This window comes from Mobula birostris, chromosome 15, assembly GCF_030028105.1.
Source record: "Mobula birostris isolate sMobBir1 chromosome 15, sMobBir1.hap1, whole genome shotgun sequence".
Lineage (NCBI taxonomy): Eukaryota > Metazoa > Chordata > Chondrichthyes > Myliobatiformes > Myliobatidae > Mobula > Mobula birostris.
In genome coordinates this window covers 28,263,862-28,284,745 of record NC_092384.1, presented here as the reverse complement: position 1 = coordinate 28,284,745, position 20,884 = coordinate 28,263,862, and the positions used below count along the sequence as shown (strand labels likewise).

The following is a 20,884-nucleotide window of genomic DNA, read 5'->3' as shown; positions in this document are numbered from 1 at the left end:
CTTCCGAACGCTCAGCCCAGACAGGCATATCTTCCGATTTTTCTTTCAAAGTTTTTCCCTTTCCATTGCTGGATTCAAAAGGCTGCTTTCCACTTCTTAAAGGATATGACATAATGACAACTATTTCCCTCTAAGATCCGAGAAATTAAAGTTAAAAACCCCTAGGTTTAAACTGGGGAAAAGGAGGAATTAAAGGCAGCTGCAAAATTTATGTATTACTCCATCCAGCCGCAGGCAGAAGTCCCCGTGCATCAAAATTCCACTGCAATCTTTTAATACTCCTCTTCGCTATCTACAGCACCACCTATTTTAGTGTCAACCACAAACTTACTAACCATCACTCATATTTTCTCATCAAGATCACTGACATGGATGCCATCTAAGGCTACGTCCACGCTACACCGGATAATTTTGAAAACGAAGCTTTTTCTCTTCGTTTTGACCTCCCGTCCACACTGAAACGGCGTTTTCATCCCCCAAAAACGGAGATTTTCGAAAACATTCTCCGGAGTGCATAAATTTGAAAACGATTGTTTCGTGTTGTAGTGCGGACGGGGTAAACGGAGAGATTTTAAAACGTTGTCAAGACACCACAACAACAATATTTTTTCTGCTTCTGCTTGGTACTGCGCAAGCACTGCCGGACGGCTGTCCTTGGTTCTTGGTTCTTGATCCTCCAAAACATTCTGCATGGAATTTAAACTGGAGGTGGCTTTCAAGCTGGTCCCCTCGGTTTCTCTGTTTGCATCCTCTGTTCTTCTGCCCGTATCCTCCGGTCTCCCAGTCTGTGGTGGTCGTACCCTCGGTCGCCTGTACCCCGTGGTCTCCAAGCCAGCACTGCTGCTGACTGACCACCACTATTATAACGCGCAGTCAGTGTGAATGGCATGAGAGTTAAATTGTAAAGTGAGCTTTTTTGACTAGATCCCCTAAATTGATTAGATTGAGTCTATCTTTAAAAATATTATTGTCAGAAATACTGTCCAGGTCTGGCAGCAGAAGATTCCACTCCCTTGGTTCTTGGTTCTTGATCCACCAAAATATTCCACGTGGAATTTAAACTCGAGGTGGCAGAGGGTAGGCTTAAGAAGGAGATTTTTGAAGAAGAAAAGCTGCCTTAAATTCAATTGTGTTTGGTTGTGTGACTGCGTTAGGATTAAGATTATTCCATGCTTTAATTGTGCGGGGGGGAAAATGAATTGCTGTACACATCTGACTTGGTAGTTAGTATTTCAAATTGAGTTGAGTGCTCTCTTCTGCTCTTAACAGGTTTGGGTTTGATGTGGGATTGGTAGTCTATGTCGAGTTGACCATTTAACATTTTGTAATTGTTAATCTTGTTGATCTTGGGCAGATGACGGCTTCATGTGTGTGTTGTTTACTTCATTGTCTACGTTAATAGCTTGTTTGGAATTAAACATCTCCACTGCTTTGCTGACCTTGTAGTCATTTGTAACGCGCAGAAACAGCTTGACTTCATTGTCTGTCTAAACGAAGAAGTCCGGTCTGATTTTCCCAGTTTTATTTGTATTCCTCGAAGACATTGTTGAAAACTTTCTTTTGCTGTTGTTGTAGGTACCCTAGTTTTTGACCAATGGAAATATCACAACGCTGCCGCAGAAACGTAAATATTATACCGTTTCCTCTTCGCTTGCTTTCTGTAGATGTGTCTGCGCATGCACAGTAGGAGTAGATTCACCCAAATATCTGTTTTAGTGTGGACGGAGATATTTTGAAAAACGCCTAGTGTGGACGCCTGTCGTTTTCACTCGAATCTGGCGTTTTCAAAATTATCCGCTCTAGTGTGGACGTAGCCTAAGTCCAACACTAACCCCTGGAGCATAGCGGTGACTAACCCTGACCCTCATTATGTCAACTGTTTGCACTTCACTGAATCCATTTATGGTAATGTCCTCTAGGTTCTGTGCCCCTCCACTATTATAACATCTTGCAATTATCCCTTCTGACTCTCTGTCTCTTCTGGGGTACATTTCTCCCTCATGCATGCACACTTACTGTGCTGACCCCTCCCTTCCACTATCTATACTACACCTCTTTCTCTCTTCCAACCTCAAAGCCCTTCACTCACCATCCCTCCCAACACAGTTCGAGCAAATATATTAGTTATTGTAAGTGTTCCTTCTTTTTTCCCTCTTTTGTTATTACGATATGTCTTTTTGTTATTACCATATGTCAAGTTTTTCTTTCACATACACCAAGGATTAAAAAAGGTCTTTGGACCATCCTTCATCTTCATCCTTTAGCGTTCAATCATACTACAGGTCCAAAATGAAAAATTACACAATTAAAGGCAGCATAAAATGCAGGGGAAAAAGCAGAGTTGCTGAAACTCTGAATTTATGCAATGCTGTACAGCGAGTAGAGTCTCATCTTCACAGTACCTGAGAATGGGTTCAACCTTAACTCGGGTATGTCTGTGTGTAGTTAGCACGGTCTCCTATATAATCAGGTCTTCAGAATCAGAATCCTTTATTATCACCAAGTATGTGGACACATACAGGGAATTTGATGTCTTGCTGGCTCATTGGATAATTGGAAACTGTACATTGCACACTTCTCTCCCCTCCCCGCCCCCCCCCCCCGTGTACAGAGTGATAGAATCTGGAAAGTGTCGACAAGAATGCAGGGAGAATTAAACAAAGAGATTAAAGGGGTTAGGGTGATGGTCAGTCTGGACTCGGATGTTCAACAGCTTGTTTCTGTACTGTATGTTTCCATGAGTTATTCACGCCCTTTCTTTTGATCACAGATGCATGACCTTTTTAAAAATTTCCAACACCGAACTATTTTTTATAATAAGGTTTTACACCCTCTTTCTGAAAACAACCATCATCCTTGGTGCTGAGTAAACCTCAGGCTGGAATCGGTATCCAGGAGCGGTCTTTAAGTCCACATGACATTACAAACGTGTTCTAGGGACTCAGTCCTGAACAGCTGCCTTAAATTACAATCCCTACTCCTTCAATACTCCTGTGCAACTTCGCAAACTGTAGCACGGGGACGTCCAGGAAGAACATGTTGTTTTGTTTCAGAGGCGATTTCAGAGCCTTATTATGAAAACACATTTCCAAGAGGAAGGCAAATTATATCCTATTAAAGCCGATTACACTTCATTTGAACGACTGACACCCTACAGGTGCCCCGAGCCCCGTGTGTTGGGGATGATGGAGGGTGTGATGGGCCCCCCACCCTCTGCAGGAAACACCGGCTCGCTCCACGCGTGTCATCCCCCACAACCCGACCGAAAGTGAAGTCTACCTGAAGGCTCGTAGTCCGCGTCCTCCTCCGACGAGTAATTCTCCGAATCAGAATCCGACATCTCCGCTCTGGATGCCCGGCGGCTGCCTACCTACAGTCGAGTCCAGGTGGTCCCGGCCGCCTCACGCCGAGTCCGAGTCCCGGTACCAGTACGGCGGCCGGCAGCAGACAATCGGCCCACCAATCCCCACTCTTCCAGACACATTCAACACAACCTTTAGCCGCCTTCAAAATTTACCAAGCACGGTGCAATTTTCGAAACTGATACGGGACGCCTCATAAAGACAACGGTCTCACGCAATAAGATGTCGGGTACCGAGCTTAGAACCAAACTTGCACCGAATCAGCCGACCCTGAATTCAAGCACACGCGTTTACTTCAAAACAAAAACATCGCTCCAACAATCGGCCGAACCGGCCTCTCTGTGACGTCGCATTGTTCAACACTCTGATAGGTCCTACTCTATTAAAAGACCTTTGTATGCCCACCTGTGCTCGCCGCTGATTTGTTGTTTCTTGCAGCACGTTCACACTTTCCTCTCTCCTATTGGTTATTACCTATCGTATCAGCTTTTCTTCTGCCGTTGGCCGAGATACGGCCCGTGGGGAGGTAGCCAGAGCGACGCCGTTTCTAAGTGGTGAAGTGGACCGTCAATCAAGGACGTCACCGTCCGTCGCTCCGGAGAGGGTGGTCGGGTGTTGGTGATGGCGGTCGTGTGGAGTTTTCCGTCTCTGTGAAGTCGAGGATGGGTCGGTTTGATGGCTGAGCCATGCACACAGCTGGCTTGTCGGTACATCAGATCCTGAGCCTGGGCCTGATCCCCCGGGTCGGGAACGCGACCTGCCCTGGAAATGTCACCACAGCCTTTTGCCAGTTCTCCGGTGAGTGAAGGGAGGGAGACGGGCCGACGTGGCGTGGCACGCTGTCCAACTGGCCGCTTTCTTCATGGATGGCCCGAATGGAAGGGGCCAGTTGCTGGCGCAGCCTGTTGGCCTCAGGCCGGAGTTTGTTGATGACCTGTCAGTTCAGCGAGGATCTGAGTCGTTACGGAGTGCCTGTTGCATTTAATGCTTCCACTGTTTTCACAGTAGCATCGTTGTAGAAATAGTTTATCCCCGACAGGGCTAAACTTGTAGTTGTTTCTCTAAAAAGTCAACGAAAAGACCAAGGTCAGACTTCCTATACTTCTATTTCTGACCTTTGCCCTTTGTTCCCCATCTCCATTTATTTCTGAGGTATTTCGCTGACCTCGGGTATTAAATACCTGTGGCCAATTTAGTTACTTTACCAAATAAGCTCTCGTTTTAATAAACTAAAACATATTGAATACTTGTGTAGGGCTATTCGAAAAAGGACCCAAGAAAACTAAGGAAAGTGCCCTCTTAATGCTTTGAAATTGCTGTCTATCCCGCGATCACGGTCTAAATGCCACTACGTGATTTCTCTAAAGTTTGAAAGATTTAGATAAATACAATGTTATCAATTTCAGACTTTCCTTTCATTAATTTGTTTCCTCATTTCAGGTCAACTCTAATTGTACAGTCCCTTAACGTTAAAGTGGTTTGGCCAAACTTTTACTAAACAAAACTTATGATTTTACAGATTTGTATTTTAAGCAAAGATTTACAATATAGCCCGCTGTCTGGTGTTCATATGTGGACTGGCATGCCGGAGAGGTATATCTGAATATTCCATTGGTAATGAATGTGGCTGCTTAACCTTGTATTATGGACCGACCATCAATCTCCATGGTACTACAACAAAACAATATAACCATATTGTGGTACATCGCTACAATAAAATAATTACAGCACGGAAACAGGCCATCAGACATTGTTAGGAAAGAAATCGAGTCAACATCCCAGGTCGGAGGCCCCTTTCCTTCCATAGATGCTCTCTGATTGCGTGATTTCAACATTTTCATTGTTCATTTTGGATTTCTAGCATTTGCTATTTTAAAAATTTTCATCCACTGTACTAAATCTAAGCTGGGCCATGTTAGTCTGGGTTAGATTACAATTGTTTTGCTGTCACAGTAGCATTTTTTTTGTATTGGTTCTGCTCAAGGCATTTTAATACTTGTCAATCGTGCTTTTTGTTGGGAATTTCATGGATTGGAGAATCTACACACCATCGTGTTGACACTTAGTAAATAATGGTTTAGTTGCTTCCAATTGTTTGCACGTCATTCCTGTTAGGCTTTTTTGGCATGCAAAGAATAACTGAATTTTGATTGCACGCTGTAGATGAGCCCTGCAAGCGTATTAGTGTAATTTCTTACAATTAACCAAGAGTGCTGGCTTGGAGTGTCATAAACACAGATACCGCAATCGTTTGAAAGGTCATTTTCGTGAAATGTTAAATTGCTTTTAGTCTCCATAGAGATACTATAACCGCATCCAAAGATGCTACCTGACCTGCTGAGTTCCTCCAGCATTTTGCCTATGTTATTCCAGATTTCCAGCATCTGCAGAATCTCCTGTTTGTCCACTAACAAGCATTTTGTTTTATTTCAAATAAACAGCCATCTAAATGCCTGAGTGCAATCCTTCTCAGTCCTTAAATGCAGCTAACTGAGACCTCATTGGATTATTTTTTTGAGTCAGAAGATAGTACAAGTTCTTCAATGTTACTGAACAAAAAAAAACAAATTTTGAATGTTTCGAGTTTTGAAGTTCACACTCAAAAGCAAATAAAGTTAACTGTTTGGAATACATTGATGCTTAATTGCTTTAGCATGTCATTGTAACGGGTATTCCTGCTGTATGAAGAGCATTTTTGATGAAGCATTGATTTTGATCCACAAATGAAAAATCATTTGTGATGGCTGTTGATGTCATACATATAACTTGTGTGATCTTGAACTAGAATATAAATCTGATTTTCTGTGGTATGGCTAGTGTAATTTGCATCCCAACTAAGGTTCTATTTATTAAAATATTTAACAGTAACTTTGCCTTAGGAATCATGTTTGACTGAAAAGGAATAATCTTGTTGCTCAATTCAGGTAACTTGCTCTTAGTTAGATAGCTACAGTGCTATTTCACTGGTGCTGTAGTTTTATAGTTTTTGATATTTTTGTATTATGTGGTTTTTCAAAATTTGGTTAGCAGGAGAGATAACTTTTTTTTTGTATTTCGAAATTAAGTGTCTCCTTATACTCTTTCCGGTGGGGGGGACAATGCAGTGTTCTTTAGAATAGATCACATTTTGCAGAAGCTATTTACAGTAAATGCAAGCTTTAGTCCTGTGCCTTTTGCCTCCAAAGGAAAATTCCCCTCAGGCATGGTCCACTCAAAGCAAATTTCTAAAATTGATGTGTGCTGAGACAAACAAATGTTCCACAGAAGACCTATCGACTCCAGAAATGATCCAATTATCAGTCTCTTCATACAAACTAGAGTTTGAAGCAGCCATTACTTAGAGGACTCATCATCATCATTATGTACCATGTTGTATGAAGTGGCCAATCATGGACTTTCATCTGAGAAGTTGTGATAAGCTGTTCAAGACTTTTGCCTATCCATCCTTTGATGTAACTCATGAATGTCACGTTGCTGTCGACAGCGAATTTTTCTTCCATCAATTTTTCCCATCACTGCAAGATGTTCAAACCTCTCTTTCCTTTGTACATGTCCCAGAAATTCCAGCTGTCATTTCCTGATTGATTATATCAGCTTTCTTCTTATTCTGTCCCTTCACGGTATTTTCATCATTCTTCTCAAAAACCGCAGTTCTGCAGCTTCGAGTCTTTCCTCATTTTGCTTTGATATTGTCCAACATTCATTTCCACATATTAGTGTGGAATGAACATAGCACCACAACACTCTTGAGTTTTGTATCTGTAGAAATTATGTTATTCTTTAGTATCTTGCTCAAATGTGCATTAAGCAATCCCAATCCTTTTTGGAGGAATATTGTTTGATTATTTGTGGACATGTGCATCACTTTTTCACTGGTCAAGCCAAATTAGTTTTTTATTATAAGAGATATGCCCAGGAGTAAAACATACAGGCGTTAAGCCTATTTGCCATTCACCAACATGTCTTATCCTCTACTTCAGTGTCAGGATCATGGTTGTTCTACTTCAAAGCCCTTTTCCTAACTTCTCCCAATATCCCTTGGTTCATTTGATGTCCAGAAATTCCTCGATTTATATTTTGATTGATCTCAACCACAAAGTAGAAGATTCCAAAGGGAATGTTGTGGAAAACATCCTCCCTGTGCCCGGCGTATCAAGCCTTACAGCAATTATAAACCTAAAATACTGTGCAGATGCTGGGGTCAAAGCAACACGCAGAACATGCTGGAGGAACTCAGCAGGTCGGGCAGCATCCGTGGAAACGAATAGTCAACGTTTCAGGCCGAGACCCTTCATCAGGACTGAAGAGGGAGGCAGAGGCCCTATAAAGAAGATGGGGTGAGGATGGGAAGGAGAAGGCTGGTAGATGCCAGGTGAAAAACCAGTAAGGGGAAAGATCAAAGGGTGGGGGAGGGGAGGCAGGGAGGTGATAGGCAGGAAAGGTGAGGAAGGAATAGGGAAAAACACAATGGGTAGTAGAAGGAGGTAGAACCATGTGGGAGTTGATAGGCGGCTGGGGGAGGGGGCAGAGTGAAACAGGGATAGGGGAAGGGAGGGGGAGGGAATTACTGGAAGTTGGAGAATTCAGTGTTCATGCCAAGGGGCTGGAGACTACCCAGACAGTATATGAGATGTTGCTTCTTCAACCTGAATTTAGCCTCATCATGGCAGTAGACAAGGCCATGTATGGACATATCCGAATGGGAATGTGAAGCAGAGTTGAAGTGAGTGGCAACTGGGAGATCCTGTCTGTTGTGGCAGATGGAGCGGAGGTGCTCGACAAAGCGGTTCCCCAATCTGTGTCGGGTGTCACTGACGTAGAGGAGGCCGCACCGGGAGCACCGGATGCAATAGATGACCAGACTCACAAGTGAAGTGTTGCCTCACCTGGAAGGACTGAATGGTGGTGAGAGAAGAGGTGTAGGGACAGGTGTAGCACTTACACTTGCATGGATAAGTACTCACTGTGCCCTCTCCTCCAGCTGCCTATCACCTCCCTCATGGTTCTGCCTCCTTCTACTACCCATTGTGTTTTCCCCTATTCTTCCTTCACCTTTCCTGTCTATCACCTCCCTGCTTCCCCTCCCCCACCCCTTTATCTTTTCCCTTACTGGTTTTTCACCTGGAACCTACCAGCCTTCTCCTTCCCACCCCCCACCCCCATCTTCTTTATAGGGTCTCTGTCCCCTCCCTCTTCAGTCCTGACGAAGGGTCTTGGCCTGAAACATTGACTGATCGTTTCCACGGATGCTGCCCGACCTGATGAGTTCTTACAGCAATTATACAACTTTCGTTCTTCTGAACGGTTGAAAATAGCAGTGGGTCTGCGTTCTCTCCACATAGGGCAAACCTGCCACTTCCGAAACCAGCACACCCATTCTTATTTAAGACCAAAATTGCACACATACTGCAGCTGCAGTCTCACCAAGTCCGTACACAAATACAGTAAGACTTCTTGACTCTATTCAAATCCACCATTTGCCTTTCTAATCACAGGATGCACCTGCATGTTGGATTTCAGCAACTTGTGTAGGCGCCTCTCAGCCCCTTTGAAAATTCACAACACCATTTTGCATATTACTTCATTTTCCTACCTTGTGCAACAAAGTGGATAACAGTTGTACTGTCTCTGCAATGTTCTTCTCCACTACTCAACTTGTCCATATATTCCCCTGATGTATCTACATCCTTTCCCCTCAATCCCACTTAGTTTAGTATCAGAAGCAAAGTTCAAAAGTTGACTATTTTAAAAAAAACCTTCAAATGCTGGAAATCTGATATTTAAAAAAAAACATAAGATGCTGGAAACATTCAGCATGGTAGGCAGGATCCACAAGAAAAGAAGCAGAATTAATGTATCATGTCCAAGACCCTTCATCAGAATTAGGAACGAGAGAGAGAGAGAGAGAAAAAGGTGAACGATTTTAGTCTTTTTTCCCAGTTCTGACAAATACCAGAAATATTAACTGCTTGTTTTTCCACTGTTGCTGTTGTACCTGCTGAGATTAAAAGTAGTTGTGGTTTTGATCACACTGTAAACAATTGCAGAATATTGATATTTTTAACAGATTTTTATGAGCACAGAAAGCAATGTCAACATTCTGGGGCTTGCCGTATGGGTTTGAATCAGCTCTGGTCCAGACTTCCATTTTGAGGAAGTGCTCCTTTTTGCAAATAAGTCTCTCTTGCCTCAATATCTGTATTTGATTGTTTAAAGCTGGCAGTGTGTGAGCTCATTGTATGATTGCTGTCTGTTTATCCTCACTGCCACCTCTGTTCCAAAGCACCGTGTGTTTCCCTCATAACCAAAGGGCTAGCTAGCTTTAATCCCCTTACTTGACAACTGAGACACTGATTGGTTCTGAATGAGAGTTGGTGCATTATCATCACGTAGAGTAGCTGCTTTGCTCATTAGTCTAAACTAAAATCTCCATATGCTACAAAATGGGGGAGGGGAGTGGGAGCTGTCGTATTCTTGGATGGAATAATTGATTTAACTTAATTTCTGTTAAGTTGTTTGTAATAGCAAGGCTGGTGCTGAAGAGCTGAGTAAAAGGTGGTGCATTTAACGTGCACCATTATTAATACAGTGGATTCTGGTTAATCAGGGCAGCCACTTATTTAGGAGCTCTTTAAAGAACAAAAACAAATGGAGAAAATAACCAGGATTCCCCTCTTGTATTTCGGATATTATGCCACTTACTTAGGGGCAGGCGACAGTCAGTCACGTGTACTTGTGTGCTGTTAGACACTACACCATGCTTAGAGCAAACAGTTGTGACACGTGCATGTATTTGTTATGTTATCCTTTTGGGCCAATAGACACCCATTCAAAAAGCAGTGATTTTTTTGATCATTTTGTTTTGTTTATTTTTGACTAATATTTTTCTTGACACCTTTGCCACAAAGAGATTTGACACTAGCCTAAAAAAGTGCCCTACTGGACCAAATTAAGTCTTCCACCTAACGTCACTTCTCATTAGCTGGCAGAGATAACTGGAGTTCGTGAAATTTACAAAGTCTACATTTGCATGCTTGACTCATCAGAAAGATAAACTGCAAGAAGAATGGGCAATACGCGTGGCACAGCAGTTCATCCCAAAAACAAAAGTGTGAAGTTAAATAAAGATCCAGATGTTGAAGCCCCTCAATCAACGGTTTTCTATTGTAACTGAATGAGCTGTGTGTGTCAGTGGTCTAATATTAAAAAGCAAGTCAGATGAGCTAGCAAAGATGGTTGGTTGTCTCAATGACAATGTAGGCACCACATTAAATTGAAGAAAGCATACGGCGAGAAAAGTAGTGCTGTAGCTCTAAGTGCAGAAATGTGAATATATACAGAACAATCCCTGACTTACTTCAAAAATTTTGTACAGATGGTATTTACAATGCCAATTAAACATGCCTTTTTTTAATTGTGCCATGCCGGACAATTCCCTTTGCTACAAATAGACAGCACTAGCAGGTTCAAAGGAAGCAATGGATCGCATAAAGGTTGTATTGTTCAAATATGTTAGGGACTGATAAAAAGAAATTGTTGGTTTATTGGGAAAAGCTTTAAACCTCTATACTTTAAGGGGCTGAGAATGGATAGTTCACCAGTTAAGTACTATGACAGTGTACACTTAATGAATTCCTCTGTCGGTAAATATTATGAACTAATACAGTTTTATAGTATTGTAGTAATAGTGGTTAGGGTTCTAATTTGTATTTCATTTAAATAAATAACTTGTTACTCAGTTAAATGGTGGTTTGTCTTGTTTTTATATCTTTTTAACTATTTCTATGTGGCTTTGGATAATTGGAGCAGCTGCTTAATTGGACCAAAACGTACTGGTGCTGATTAACCAGAATCTTCTGTAGGTACATTTTCCCTGTGACTTGTGACAAAGGAGAGGGAATGAGACACCCTGTTACAAAACATCTGATAATTTGAGCTGCCGTGCCATTAGTTTTGCAAATGTGGTCATTCAAGCTCCACTTGAGTTTCAAGAGATCAATTTCATTTGCGCTGTTGAAGCAATTTAAATTTAATGCTATTATTTTTCGCAGTACGTGGGTACATTTAATTACATGTTGTGCCTATAATGCCTTTCAATCACATGGTACCTTGCTGTATTGAATTTGATTCTAATTCATCCTTTTTTTCCTGTTGAGTGTTCAGATCAGTCAGGATGCTTCTCCCACATCCTGGATTGTGTGAACAGAAAAGGCATTCAGTTATGTATTGGAATGAATGGGCCCATTGTCCTTGGGGCTTGTGGCAAATTCAACTTCCTAACCTGCTTCCATCCTTTTGGTAGTTTTTAAAATAAACTAGATTAATTCTGATGAAAGGTCATTGACCTAAAACTCTGAATCTACGGACACTGCAAATCTGAAACCTTACCTTTGGATTTCAACATTGGCATTTGATCCTTAGAAAATATCCCTAAGACATGCTGCTTTTAAATCTTGTGACATTGGCCTTTCTTAGGCTTGTTTCAGCTGTGTGCAACTTTAAACTATCAACAATGCTTCCTGTCATTGCTGTTTTAGTATTCCATCTTTTGCCTCAAATAACGTTCTGTAGTTTCTATGTTAATTGGCATCAAAATCCCTCTTAGCCACTTTAGTGTTTGCTGATCTGCTCTGGCTTCTGGAATAATGACAGGACATGCCTGAAGCATTCAGCAATTGAGGCAGTATTTGTGAAAGGAAGAACAAGAGCTGAACAAGGACCTTTCATCAGAATTAAGAAATCAAATTCACTTGTAGGGTGGATGAAGTGAACAAAGAGTACAGAACAAGAAAGACAACAAAGGGTTGTAGCTGAAAGAGGATGCCAAAGGCTTTTTAATCCCACGTGACCTGCCTACAGAGGGTGTAAATAGGAGACAAATAAAAATAGGGAGAAGAAAGGAGAGTGGAGGGGGAAAAAAAACAATGCTAGAGCTGTAAAATCCATGCTGTAGAAACTAAACACTGCAGTTGCTAGAAGTCTGAAACAAAATTCAAAATGTTGGAAGTACTCGGTAGGTCAGGCAGTGTCTGTGGAGGGTTAGGATCACCCTCTGCAGGGTGATTTCAGAGTGCTGCTATTTTGTCAGAACTGAAACATGAGAAAGCTTGATCTTTGAAACAATACCAGAAAATGCTTAAGTGCTCAACGTTTGATGGCATCTGTGGAGAGAAGAATATTAATCCTCTGGTCAAAGAAAGGGAAAAGTGAGAAAATGAAGTAGTTTTAGAGGGAGTTGGGGGGCAGGGATATGAAAATTAGGGAAAACAGGAATATGAATTAAAGAAGTGTCTCTAAAAGTAGAGGTTAGGCTGCTATGATATACAGATTTCAAAGCTGCCAACATTTAGAGTAGTGAAACAACATTTGAAATGCAGGTCTGAGTTGCTGAAGAGAACTGAAGCTTTCTGGAGGGTATTGGAATTCCCGGCCGATCAGATGGTATCTATAGCAAGAGAAGAAATAAGCGAGTTAATATTGTAGGTGGCTAACCAAATGCAACTATAAAAGCAACTTCACTATTGAATTTCCAAGGCTGCAACATGCTTGGATTTTAAGAAAGAGGCTGTTCCTTGAGCTATATTGGTAAGGCAAATGGGAGTGGAATGGAGAATTATGGTGACAGCTGCCTGGAAGTCAGGCCATTCCCTGTGAACCAAACAAAAACGCTCCACAAGGCGGTCACCAAGTGTAAATTTTGATTTTCCTCTTCAGAGGAGACCACATTATGAGTACTTCATGGGTCTGTACTTAGGGTTGGGGGGTCATCTCATTGAAACTTGCCAAGTATGGAAAGGCCTAGATAAAGTGGACATGAAGAGGATGTTTCCAAAAGTGAGTGAGTCTTGGACGAGAGTATACAGCCTCAGAAAAGAAGGAAGGGTGTCCATGTAGAATAGAGATGAGAAGAATCTTTTTAGCTGGATGGTGGTGAATCTGTGCATTCATTGCCACAGATGACTGTGGAGGTCAAGACATTAGATGTATTTAAATCTTTCCTTCCACCCCTCCCTCCCCCCCCACTCTGACAAGGGTTTATTTATTATCCAAGTATGTATGTAGTATACAACTCTGAGAGTTGTCTCCTCCCAATAGACACAAAACAAAGAAAACCATGGAAGTCCATTCAAAATGAAGCAACAAACCTTTCACCCCCCCGCACTAAAAAAAAGGCAACACCATCATCACCCCCCCACACACAGAAAAAAGCAACGAAAAATGCAGAATATAAAAACCAAAACATGAGAACATCCACAGTCCAAATCCATAAACGCAGAACTTTGGCAACGTCCTCCGACGTCATCAGAAGAGAGAGACACATCTTAAACTCAGGGGCACAGAAGTCAAAAGGCAGGTAGCTGGCGCTGAACCCTTGCTCACCTTCCACATTCTCCTCAATGCTTCAATCTTCCTCGACACTTTAATTGGCAAAATGGAATCAATCACCAACTTGCGCCCCGTTTTAAAATTTCTTCACCTCAGTTCCTCAAGGGTTCGAGCTAGCTTCCTGGAATCTTCTTGGAGACAGTAAAGCACTGGATAATGCAATCGATCTCCAAATTGTAAGTCACAGGCTCTTAACAGCTCCAGAAACACATTTAAGATGGAAAACAGATGTAAAACAGATGTAAAAGAGGTGAAATAACAGCTTTGTGACAGAGGGGTATGCAAGCGGCATGTGCATGAATAATCAGTGGGTTGATAGTGTTATATAAATGCAAGTTATTATTTCCTTTTTTATCCTTAAAACTTCAGTGGTTTAAGAATTGATTCTTGAATGCCCCAGACACTGCAGCATTTCATTATTAGTAATTTGCTGTGGATATTGTTTTCGTGCTGAAGCATAAGAACTTCTAACTACCTGGGCCTACAGTAAAGAGTCCTGTTCCAGCAAGTTCAATGCCATTCCAGTCAGTTTTTTTAAATACATTTTGACATTTTGTAAGTACATTTGGAAGTATTTCCATACTAGTACAATATACAGGTCGACCTTCACTAATCTGGCACCATTGGGACCTGAGGAGTGCCGGATTAGTAAAAATGCCGAATTACAACAGGATCACATTAAGCATAATCAGTGCCAGATTATTGAAGAAACTGGATTACAGGTAGTTGGATTAGTGAAAGTCAACCTGTATTTCTAAATCTCTGATATCAAGTGAAGTAGGTGATGGCATTGCTGTGGAATAATATATGTTAAGCTGTATGAATTACTGATAATTCTCCTTGTATTTGCATCTTCATCTGCATCTTTGAGTGCATAATGGTGTTTAGCTTGCTCAAAAAAAAGGATACATTCTTGAAGTTGAAGCTGCACTGTGTAAAATTGACAAATGGGGGTGGTTTTAATGCTCCATGTGTGCTCGCTATCAAAATCACTCTTGGGGATTAGTGCAGGATGTAAAGGTGGCTTTACTTTTTCCGGACAGAACATCACTGTGTTCAGATCAGTCAGTGTAAGACCATAGTTTAACAGCATCGTTTGTTGGGGATGTGAGATCTCTCTGTCTTACTCTGTGCATTATTTTCCCAGGGAAAACAGTGCGATATATAAACTTCTTTCTAGATCCAGTTTACCAGCAGGTTAGCTGCTGCTTTGTTATAATTTGATGTTGATTTAACCCTTTGCTTTTGTGCATCACAGAGATGTGGTACGCAGTGTTCCTTTGGGCCTTGCTGTCTGCAGTTTTTATCTATGTTCCTGCTGGATTACTGGCATTTGTAATGTTACGACACCACAAATATGGACGTTTCATGTCATTGGGCATCCTGGCAGGGATCCTTGGACCAATCACTGCAGCAGTGTTGACCAGTAGGTGTTTAAAGCTTTTATTTCCAGAGTTAAGTAACTTTCTACTGAGAGGTTTTTCTCTCCTTTATCTGAATTGCAAGTATCAGGATGTTTCCATGTCTTAAACTTTTTAGTATGGTAAATGAAATTGTTTATACTGTTCATTGTCAGGACATAATGAAATCTATCTTCTGAGTGGATTTTTGCTTTAGGAAGATAGTGAACTAGGTGGACATCTGGGGACAAAAGGGACTGCAGACACTGGAATTTGGAATAACAAACAAAATGTTGGAGGACATTTGTGGAGGGAAATGAACAGTCAACATTTTTGGACAGCATTTAAGACCCTTTCTACTGACTACCTCTCCTCTATCTTTCAGTCCAGGTAAAAAGGTGAGAGGAAGGGGTAGAGCAAGAACTATAAAGTGATGGGTGGCTCCAGGTGAAGAAGGGTGATGGAATCTATCACCACATAGCCTCTGCTGCTCTTTCCATTTCTCTCTCCTCCAACTGCCTATCATTTCTTCTTACCTGGATCCATCTATCGCCTGCCAGCTCTTGCTCCACTCATTCCCGTCAATTTTTAATATTGTCTCTCTTCCCTCTCTCTGGCAGTCCAAACGAAGGGTCTCAACCCAAAATGCAGACATCCCACCCTGCAAAAACTCATTTCAGGGAGATAGCACCCCCCCCCCCCCCACGTGGACCTCCAAGGGTGTATGTAATACTTTGTTTAGTGATTTTGTCTAATCTGTAAACCAAGTTGGGTATAAACAGAAAATGTGACATTAAAATATGTACTTATATTGTATTATCATGTTTATTCTATTACAACTTTAAGCAAGTCTACAGGGAGTTTGGCCTCATCACATAGGACATCAATAGCGTAGCTCCTTAGCAGCCAGCCAGCTAGTTTAAATAACGTTAGCTACGCTAATGAACGAATGACACCTGTTAAACTCACCTCAACATGTCTTTTACATTTTAACCCATCATGGGCAATAGAAAAGTCACTGTTGCAAACAGTGCAGCAAGCAACAGTGTCATTATTTTTGAGGTCGACTGTAAAGCCCGTCCACAGAGAAAACTGGTGGGTCTACCTTGCAGGGGTCCCCAACCTTTTTTGCACCACAGACCAGTTTAATATTGACAACATTCTTGCTGACCGGGGTGGGGGGTGTTAATCACGACCGGAATATAGGTGATAAGTCAATTATAAGTCAATAGCATCATAACATTTTTAAGTAACATTTGGATGTTAAACATAGTGCATATTTTCCCCGTATGAACATATAAAATCATTGCAATACACCAATATCACTGAATCAGCGGGAGCCCTGGGCTTGTTTCTCTGCAACAAGACGGTCCCCTCGAGGGGTGATGAGAGACAGCGATACTCGAACGAGTTCCTTATGTCCAGTCTACTCCGCAATTTAGTTTTTGTTGCATTCATTGCAGAAAACTCTGCTTTGCAGAGATATGATGTTGGAAATGGAAGCAATATTTTCAGTGCTTCCGTGGCTATCTCAGGATATTCAGCCTTGACTTTGATCCACAATGCAGGCAGAGCTGTTCTGTCCGCCATCATTTACAATCTCGAGGAGTTGATCTTCCCGTGCTGACATAGATGACGCATGGGTAATGACCTCATGTGCGTTCAAGTTCAACAGTGGGTGTGACAGGGAATGAGGAAAGGTGCAGCTGACTCATATTGTTTCATATCGTCAAATCATATCGTTTCCTCGATTGGTTAGGGACCACTCTTAGCACGAAGAGAGACCAATCAGGATGTTCGCTCTCCCTCTCCATCTCCCTTTCAAAAAAAAAATCTATTTCCGGGATATTGTATATAATTTCCAGGCATCAGGGAGCCACTATCGATATGTGGGAGACTCCTGGACCTTCTGGGAGAGGTGGGATGTCTGCAAAATGTCAACTGTCCATTTGTTTCCATGCTGCCAGACTCACTGAATTCCTCCACCAGCTTGATTGTTGGGTTAGGCACCTATTTGCCTTTCTTGCAGTATCCCTCTGTTGTGGAGCTGTAGTTGAATTTTTTGCCACTTGTGTTGACAGATGGCTCCCACTACCAGTGTTTCTGCAATACCACACTACATCAATTCATAGAGTATGAGAACTGTTCAGCAGCTGAACAATTAACACAACCCCATTGCCTTAACGTTTGGCTATTGCATATGCAGTCCCTTAGACTGTGGAGCAGCCTGTGCTTTCAACTTCAATTTACTGCTTGCAATTTACAAAAGAAACTGAAGGCAATTGCAAGTTTCCTGAACTTAAAAAAATTTACATTTACCTTGAGAACTGGAGCCTGGTTCTTGTTTGAATGAGTATCTACTATATTCACATAATTCCAGAATACTAACACCATTTCTGTCAATGGCAACCCAAATGCAATGATGTGAGGTGAGAGGTCCAAACTGTCTGGTGAAGCTATGCATATAGGGGATTCCCTAATGAGACTGGCTGTGTGTTCCTGAATGGCTTTATAGCAGCTTTGTACCCACCAATATGTACAGGCTTTGCAGCCATGATTTAATTTCGGGTATTTGATGGACCTGCCAGAATCATTGGCGACATGTTTCTATTATAATCAAAACTAAAATGGCTTTGGATTGTTTAGCTACAATTGTTATCTGCTTGCACTCCCATGAAGCAGTTGGCACTGTTTAATACATTAATAAAGACAATAAAATTATTAATTCTATATGATCTATATTTGTATATTAATACAAATTTACATATATGATCATTTGTACTTTTATTTGATTTCGTAACTTCGTTGTCGGTGTAAGATTGATTTTTTTTTGTTGCTTTATCAATGCCATTTGATTGTTTTGAGCCATGCTCGATGTTTGTATGCAAATATTTTGTGGATCCTGCCCAAATGACAAGCCAATGAATGTTGTTTTGCAGGTGCAGCTATTGCTGGTGTCTACAGAGCTGCAACAAAGCAAATGGTGCCTTATGAAGCTCTGGTTCTTGGAGTGGGACAGGTATTTTTCATTGTGGCAATTGCTTTCCTACGAATTTTGGCAACTTTATAGCAGAAGGTGATCTGCTCATCTGAGCAGGGTTACAGAGTCAACAACTGCAAATGTGTGGCTGCGTGAAAACTACACTCTACCGGTGGAATTCAAACTAAGCTGAATGCCAATTATTGCTGCTCAACAAAAATGAATTGACAAAATCATACATCAAAATCAGCATCTCAATGGGTGGCCAAGCTTGACGAACAAAGAACGTGAATACCTGTCTTAAATTACTGAGATCTGTTTTCTTTTTCAAAAGTGAAAGCCAAAAGAGGTAATTTGCATTAAAAGGCACACAAATAGACTCCTATTTTCCACACTTTAAACATGAAGTTAAGACTTGTATAAGTATTTTGTAAAAAAAAAGTTATATAATGTTTATTGTAGGATTAGAATGCAGACCATCTCAAGTTCTTTCTAGGATGTACAGAAATTGTATTTTCATTCTACTCACTGCATCTCAATATTTCAACAGTAGGAATAATTATGAAATGGCAACCAAAACACACATAACTGAAGATTACCAAAGGGTAGGTCACATTAGAAAACATACTCAAAGAATTGAAATGTTGACTGCTTCACAGTTTAAACAAAGTGAACAGTCCAAACAATGCGTGGACTCTCATTTTTAGAGTCCACTTATTTTATAATTTGTGGGTAATTTTAGAATGCTTTGACTATAAAAGTTGAATAGTTTGATAGAAATGAAATTCCATTGTTTGAAATTGTGACCTAAATGATTCTTTATTGTGCACTCAACTCAGTTAAACATTGATTATAAATATCTATGTCTTTTTACACTATACAGAAAAGTAGTAAATATTGCTAAGTAAATAACATTTATTTAAGAACATATTGATTATAAAACAAGTTTGTGTATAATTTTAGTGGCAATTTTCTTAACAGCCAAAACTAAGGCTCAGAGCTGCCCTAAATGCCAATGTCATGTTCTTTACTTCTGAAGACATGATAAATAAGCAAATTTAGTTTTCTTGATGTAGATTTAGTGCTGCAAGTAATTTGCTAAGCCAATGACTGAGAACGTCATCCATATTTCAGGCTAATTAACAGGTACTGGCTCTTGATTATATATGTAAAATGTAGAGCATGACTTTGGAAATGATCTGTAATAATAACTACAACGGCCTGTTAAGTTTGTTTCTTATTTTGATGGAATTTCTTTTCAGTGACAACTTTTTTGGCATTGACTTGTGTTGATTGCAGCAGTAACTGCATGTGTATGTACAATTCAGGTGTGCCAACTGTTTTAATATTTTCTAGTATTTAAATCAGCAATTTTAATATTTGTACATTATTGTTGAAATGCTCCATGTTTTCATGTTGAGCCTATGCATGAGAGCATTTGTTTGGTCATGTATATGAGCAATTGTTAATGAACCCATTTTAGATTAACTGTGAGGAAAAACAGTCTTCAAGCCTGTGTTGACAAAATGTACTGGATAACTATGAAAGCTGAGTGTCTTACATGCTGAAGTTTCCAGTTGAACAGATTTCCATGATTTGCCAACCATTTAAACAGGTTTGAATATAGTTTCTAATTTTGCATATGGTGATATATTGCTGCAAAATAATTTATTTAGCTGTTATAAAAAAAATGATAGATCCCACTAATTTATACAGACTCCTCTTTTCAAAGTAGCTAGACATTAATATTTTGGACTAGTAAATGGGAGAATCAGAAATCATGTCAACATCATCATTAAACCTGATCCCATTTCAATTATTCTATGTGATAAAACATCTTTCAATGAAAGCTATCAGTTGGCAAGTCCAGACAAAACTTTGATTTGTAGTAAAAATATCAAGGAAATCATTTGTTCATCACAAAATATGCAGGAAGAAGGATGCGAGTTGGTAATTTTCACTGAAAGTTAAATGGAATGCTACACTCTACCCTCCAAAATTCCGGGGAGATTCCAAGTGATAAAAATAGGATTCCATTTGGTCAACATTAAATATTGGCCTTATGGGTAATGTACAGGAAAATACTACGAATATTCACCTATAAGAAAGACTTGTCTTTTCACTTATAATCTGATATTTTCCTCATGTTTTATTCAATACGTCTGTTTGTACCTTATTCTATCCTTTTAACCAGAGGAGTATTTCTAAATTATTTCATGCTGCCCTGCAAATTTGCTTATGTCAAGTCAATGGTTGTGATATTGTCAATACCATAGATACAATATACAAGTCTGCTATGCTTTGCCTGCAGTTATATATCTGGTGAGTGTGAATATAGTGTAAGTACATTTGCACTTTTTATTTTGCTGTTGGTTATGTTTAAACCACATTAGTGAACATTTACTAATCATTATCACTTGCATTCATTATACAAATTTGTTTATTGTTCAAATGGTACGTTTTTGTAATATTCAATGTATGCAGTGAAAGCTTCTAACCTGTGACATCTCTTTCTAAATGGATCATCATGGTACAGTCAAATAGGTCGTTAACTTGCTTGATTGTTCCTTAAAACATGTCTAACAATGTGAATTTAAGTGTTTATTATGGGTTTTTAATGCTGTGTAATGATCAAATTTGTTTTGAAATTTATATTGTCAACATGGGGAAATCAGAATTTTTATTTTTCTACTTACATTGCTAATTTTGGTGATATTTGCTGGAAAATATTTATACAAAATAAATTTATCAAATTA

General features: G+C 40.3%; 2 protein-coding genes across 5 annotated transcripts in view; one reads left to right on the top strand and one right to left on the bottom strand.

Annotated features, from left to right (window-relative positions):
- Positions 1 to 3,698, bottom strand: part of cfdp1 (craniofacial development protein 1) — a 229,138-nt gene extending 225,440 nt beyond the window's left edge. Inside the window, exon 1 of one of the 4 annotated variants that reach the window (XM_072279521.1) lies at positions 3,280 to 3,698. In XM_072279521.1, coding sequence (XP_072135622.1) covers positions 3,280 to 3,340 — 61 coding nt within the window. In that variant the 5' untranslated portion in view covers positions 3,341 to 3,698. The remainder of the gene's footprint in view (positions 1 to 3,279) is intronic. The other 3 variants (XM_072279522.1, XM_072279523.1, XM_072279520.1) reach the window with 3 other exon arrangements.
- A 192-nt stretch (positions 3,699 to 3,890) lies between these two features.
- Positions 3,891 to 20,884, top strand: tmem170a (transmembrane protein 170A). The gene is made up of 3 exons (XM_072279519.1): positions 3,891 to 4,160; positions 15,007 to 15,174; positions 18,088 to 20,884. The coding sequence occupies exons 1-3, from the start codon at positions 4,049 to 4,051 to the stop codon at positions 18,216 to 18,218; spliced, it is 411 nt and encodes a 136-aa protein (XP_072135620.1). The 5' UTR covers positions 3,891 to 4,048; the 3' UTR covers positions 18,219 to 20,884.

What these genes read in the sequence shown, in the direction of transcription:
- tmem170a (XM_072279519.1), top strand. Translation starts at nt 4,049, where the DNA reads ATGCACACAGCTGGCTTGTCGGTACATCAGATCCTGAGCCTGGGCCTG. An exon ending in AGCCTTTTGCCAGTTCTCCG is followed by an intron (nt 4,161 to 15,006) that starts GTGAGTGAAGGG and finishes TGTGCATCACAG; the next exon opens with AGATGTGGTACGCAGTGTTC. An exon ending in CACTGCAGCAGTGTTGACCA is followed by an intron (nt 15,175 to 18,087) that starts GTAGGTGTTTAA and finishes GTTGTTTTGCAG; the next exon opens with GTGCAGCTATTGCTGGTGTC.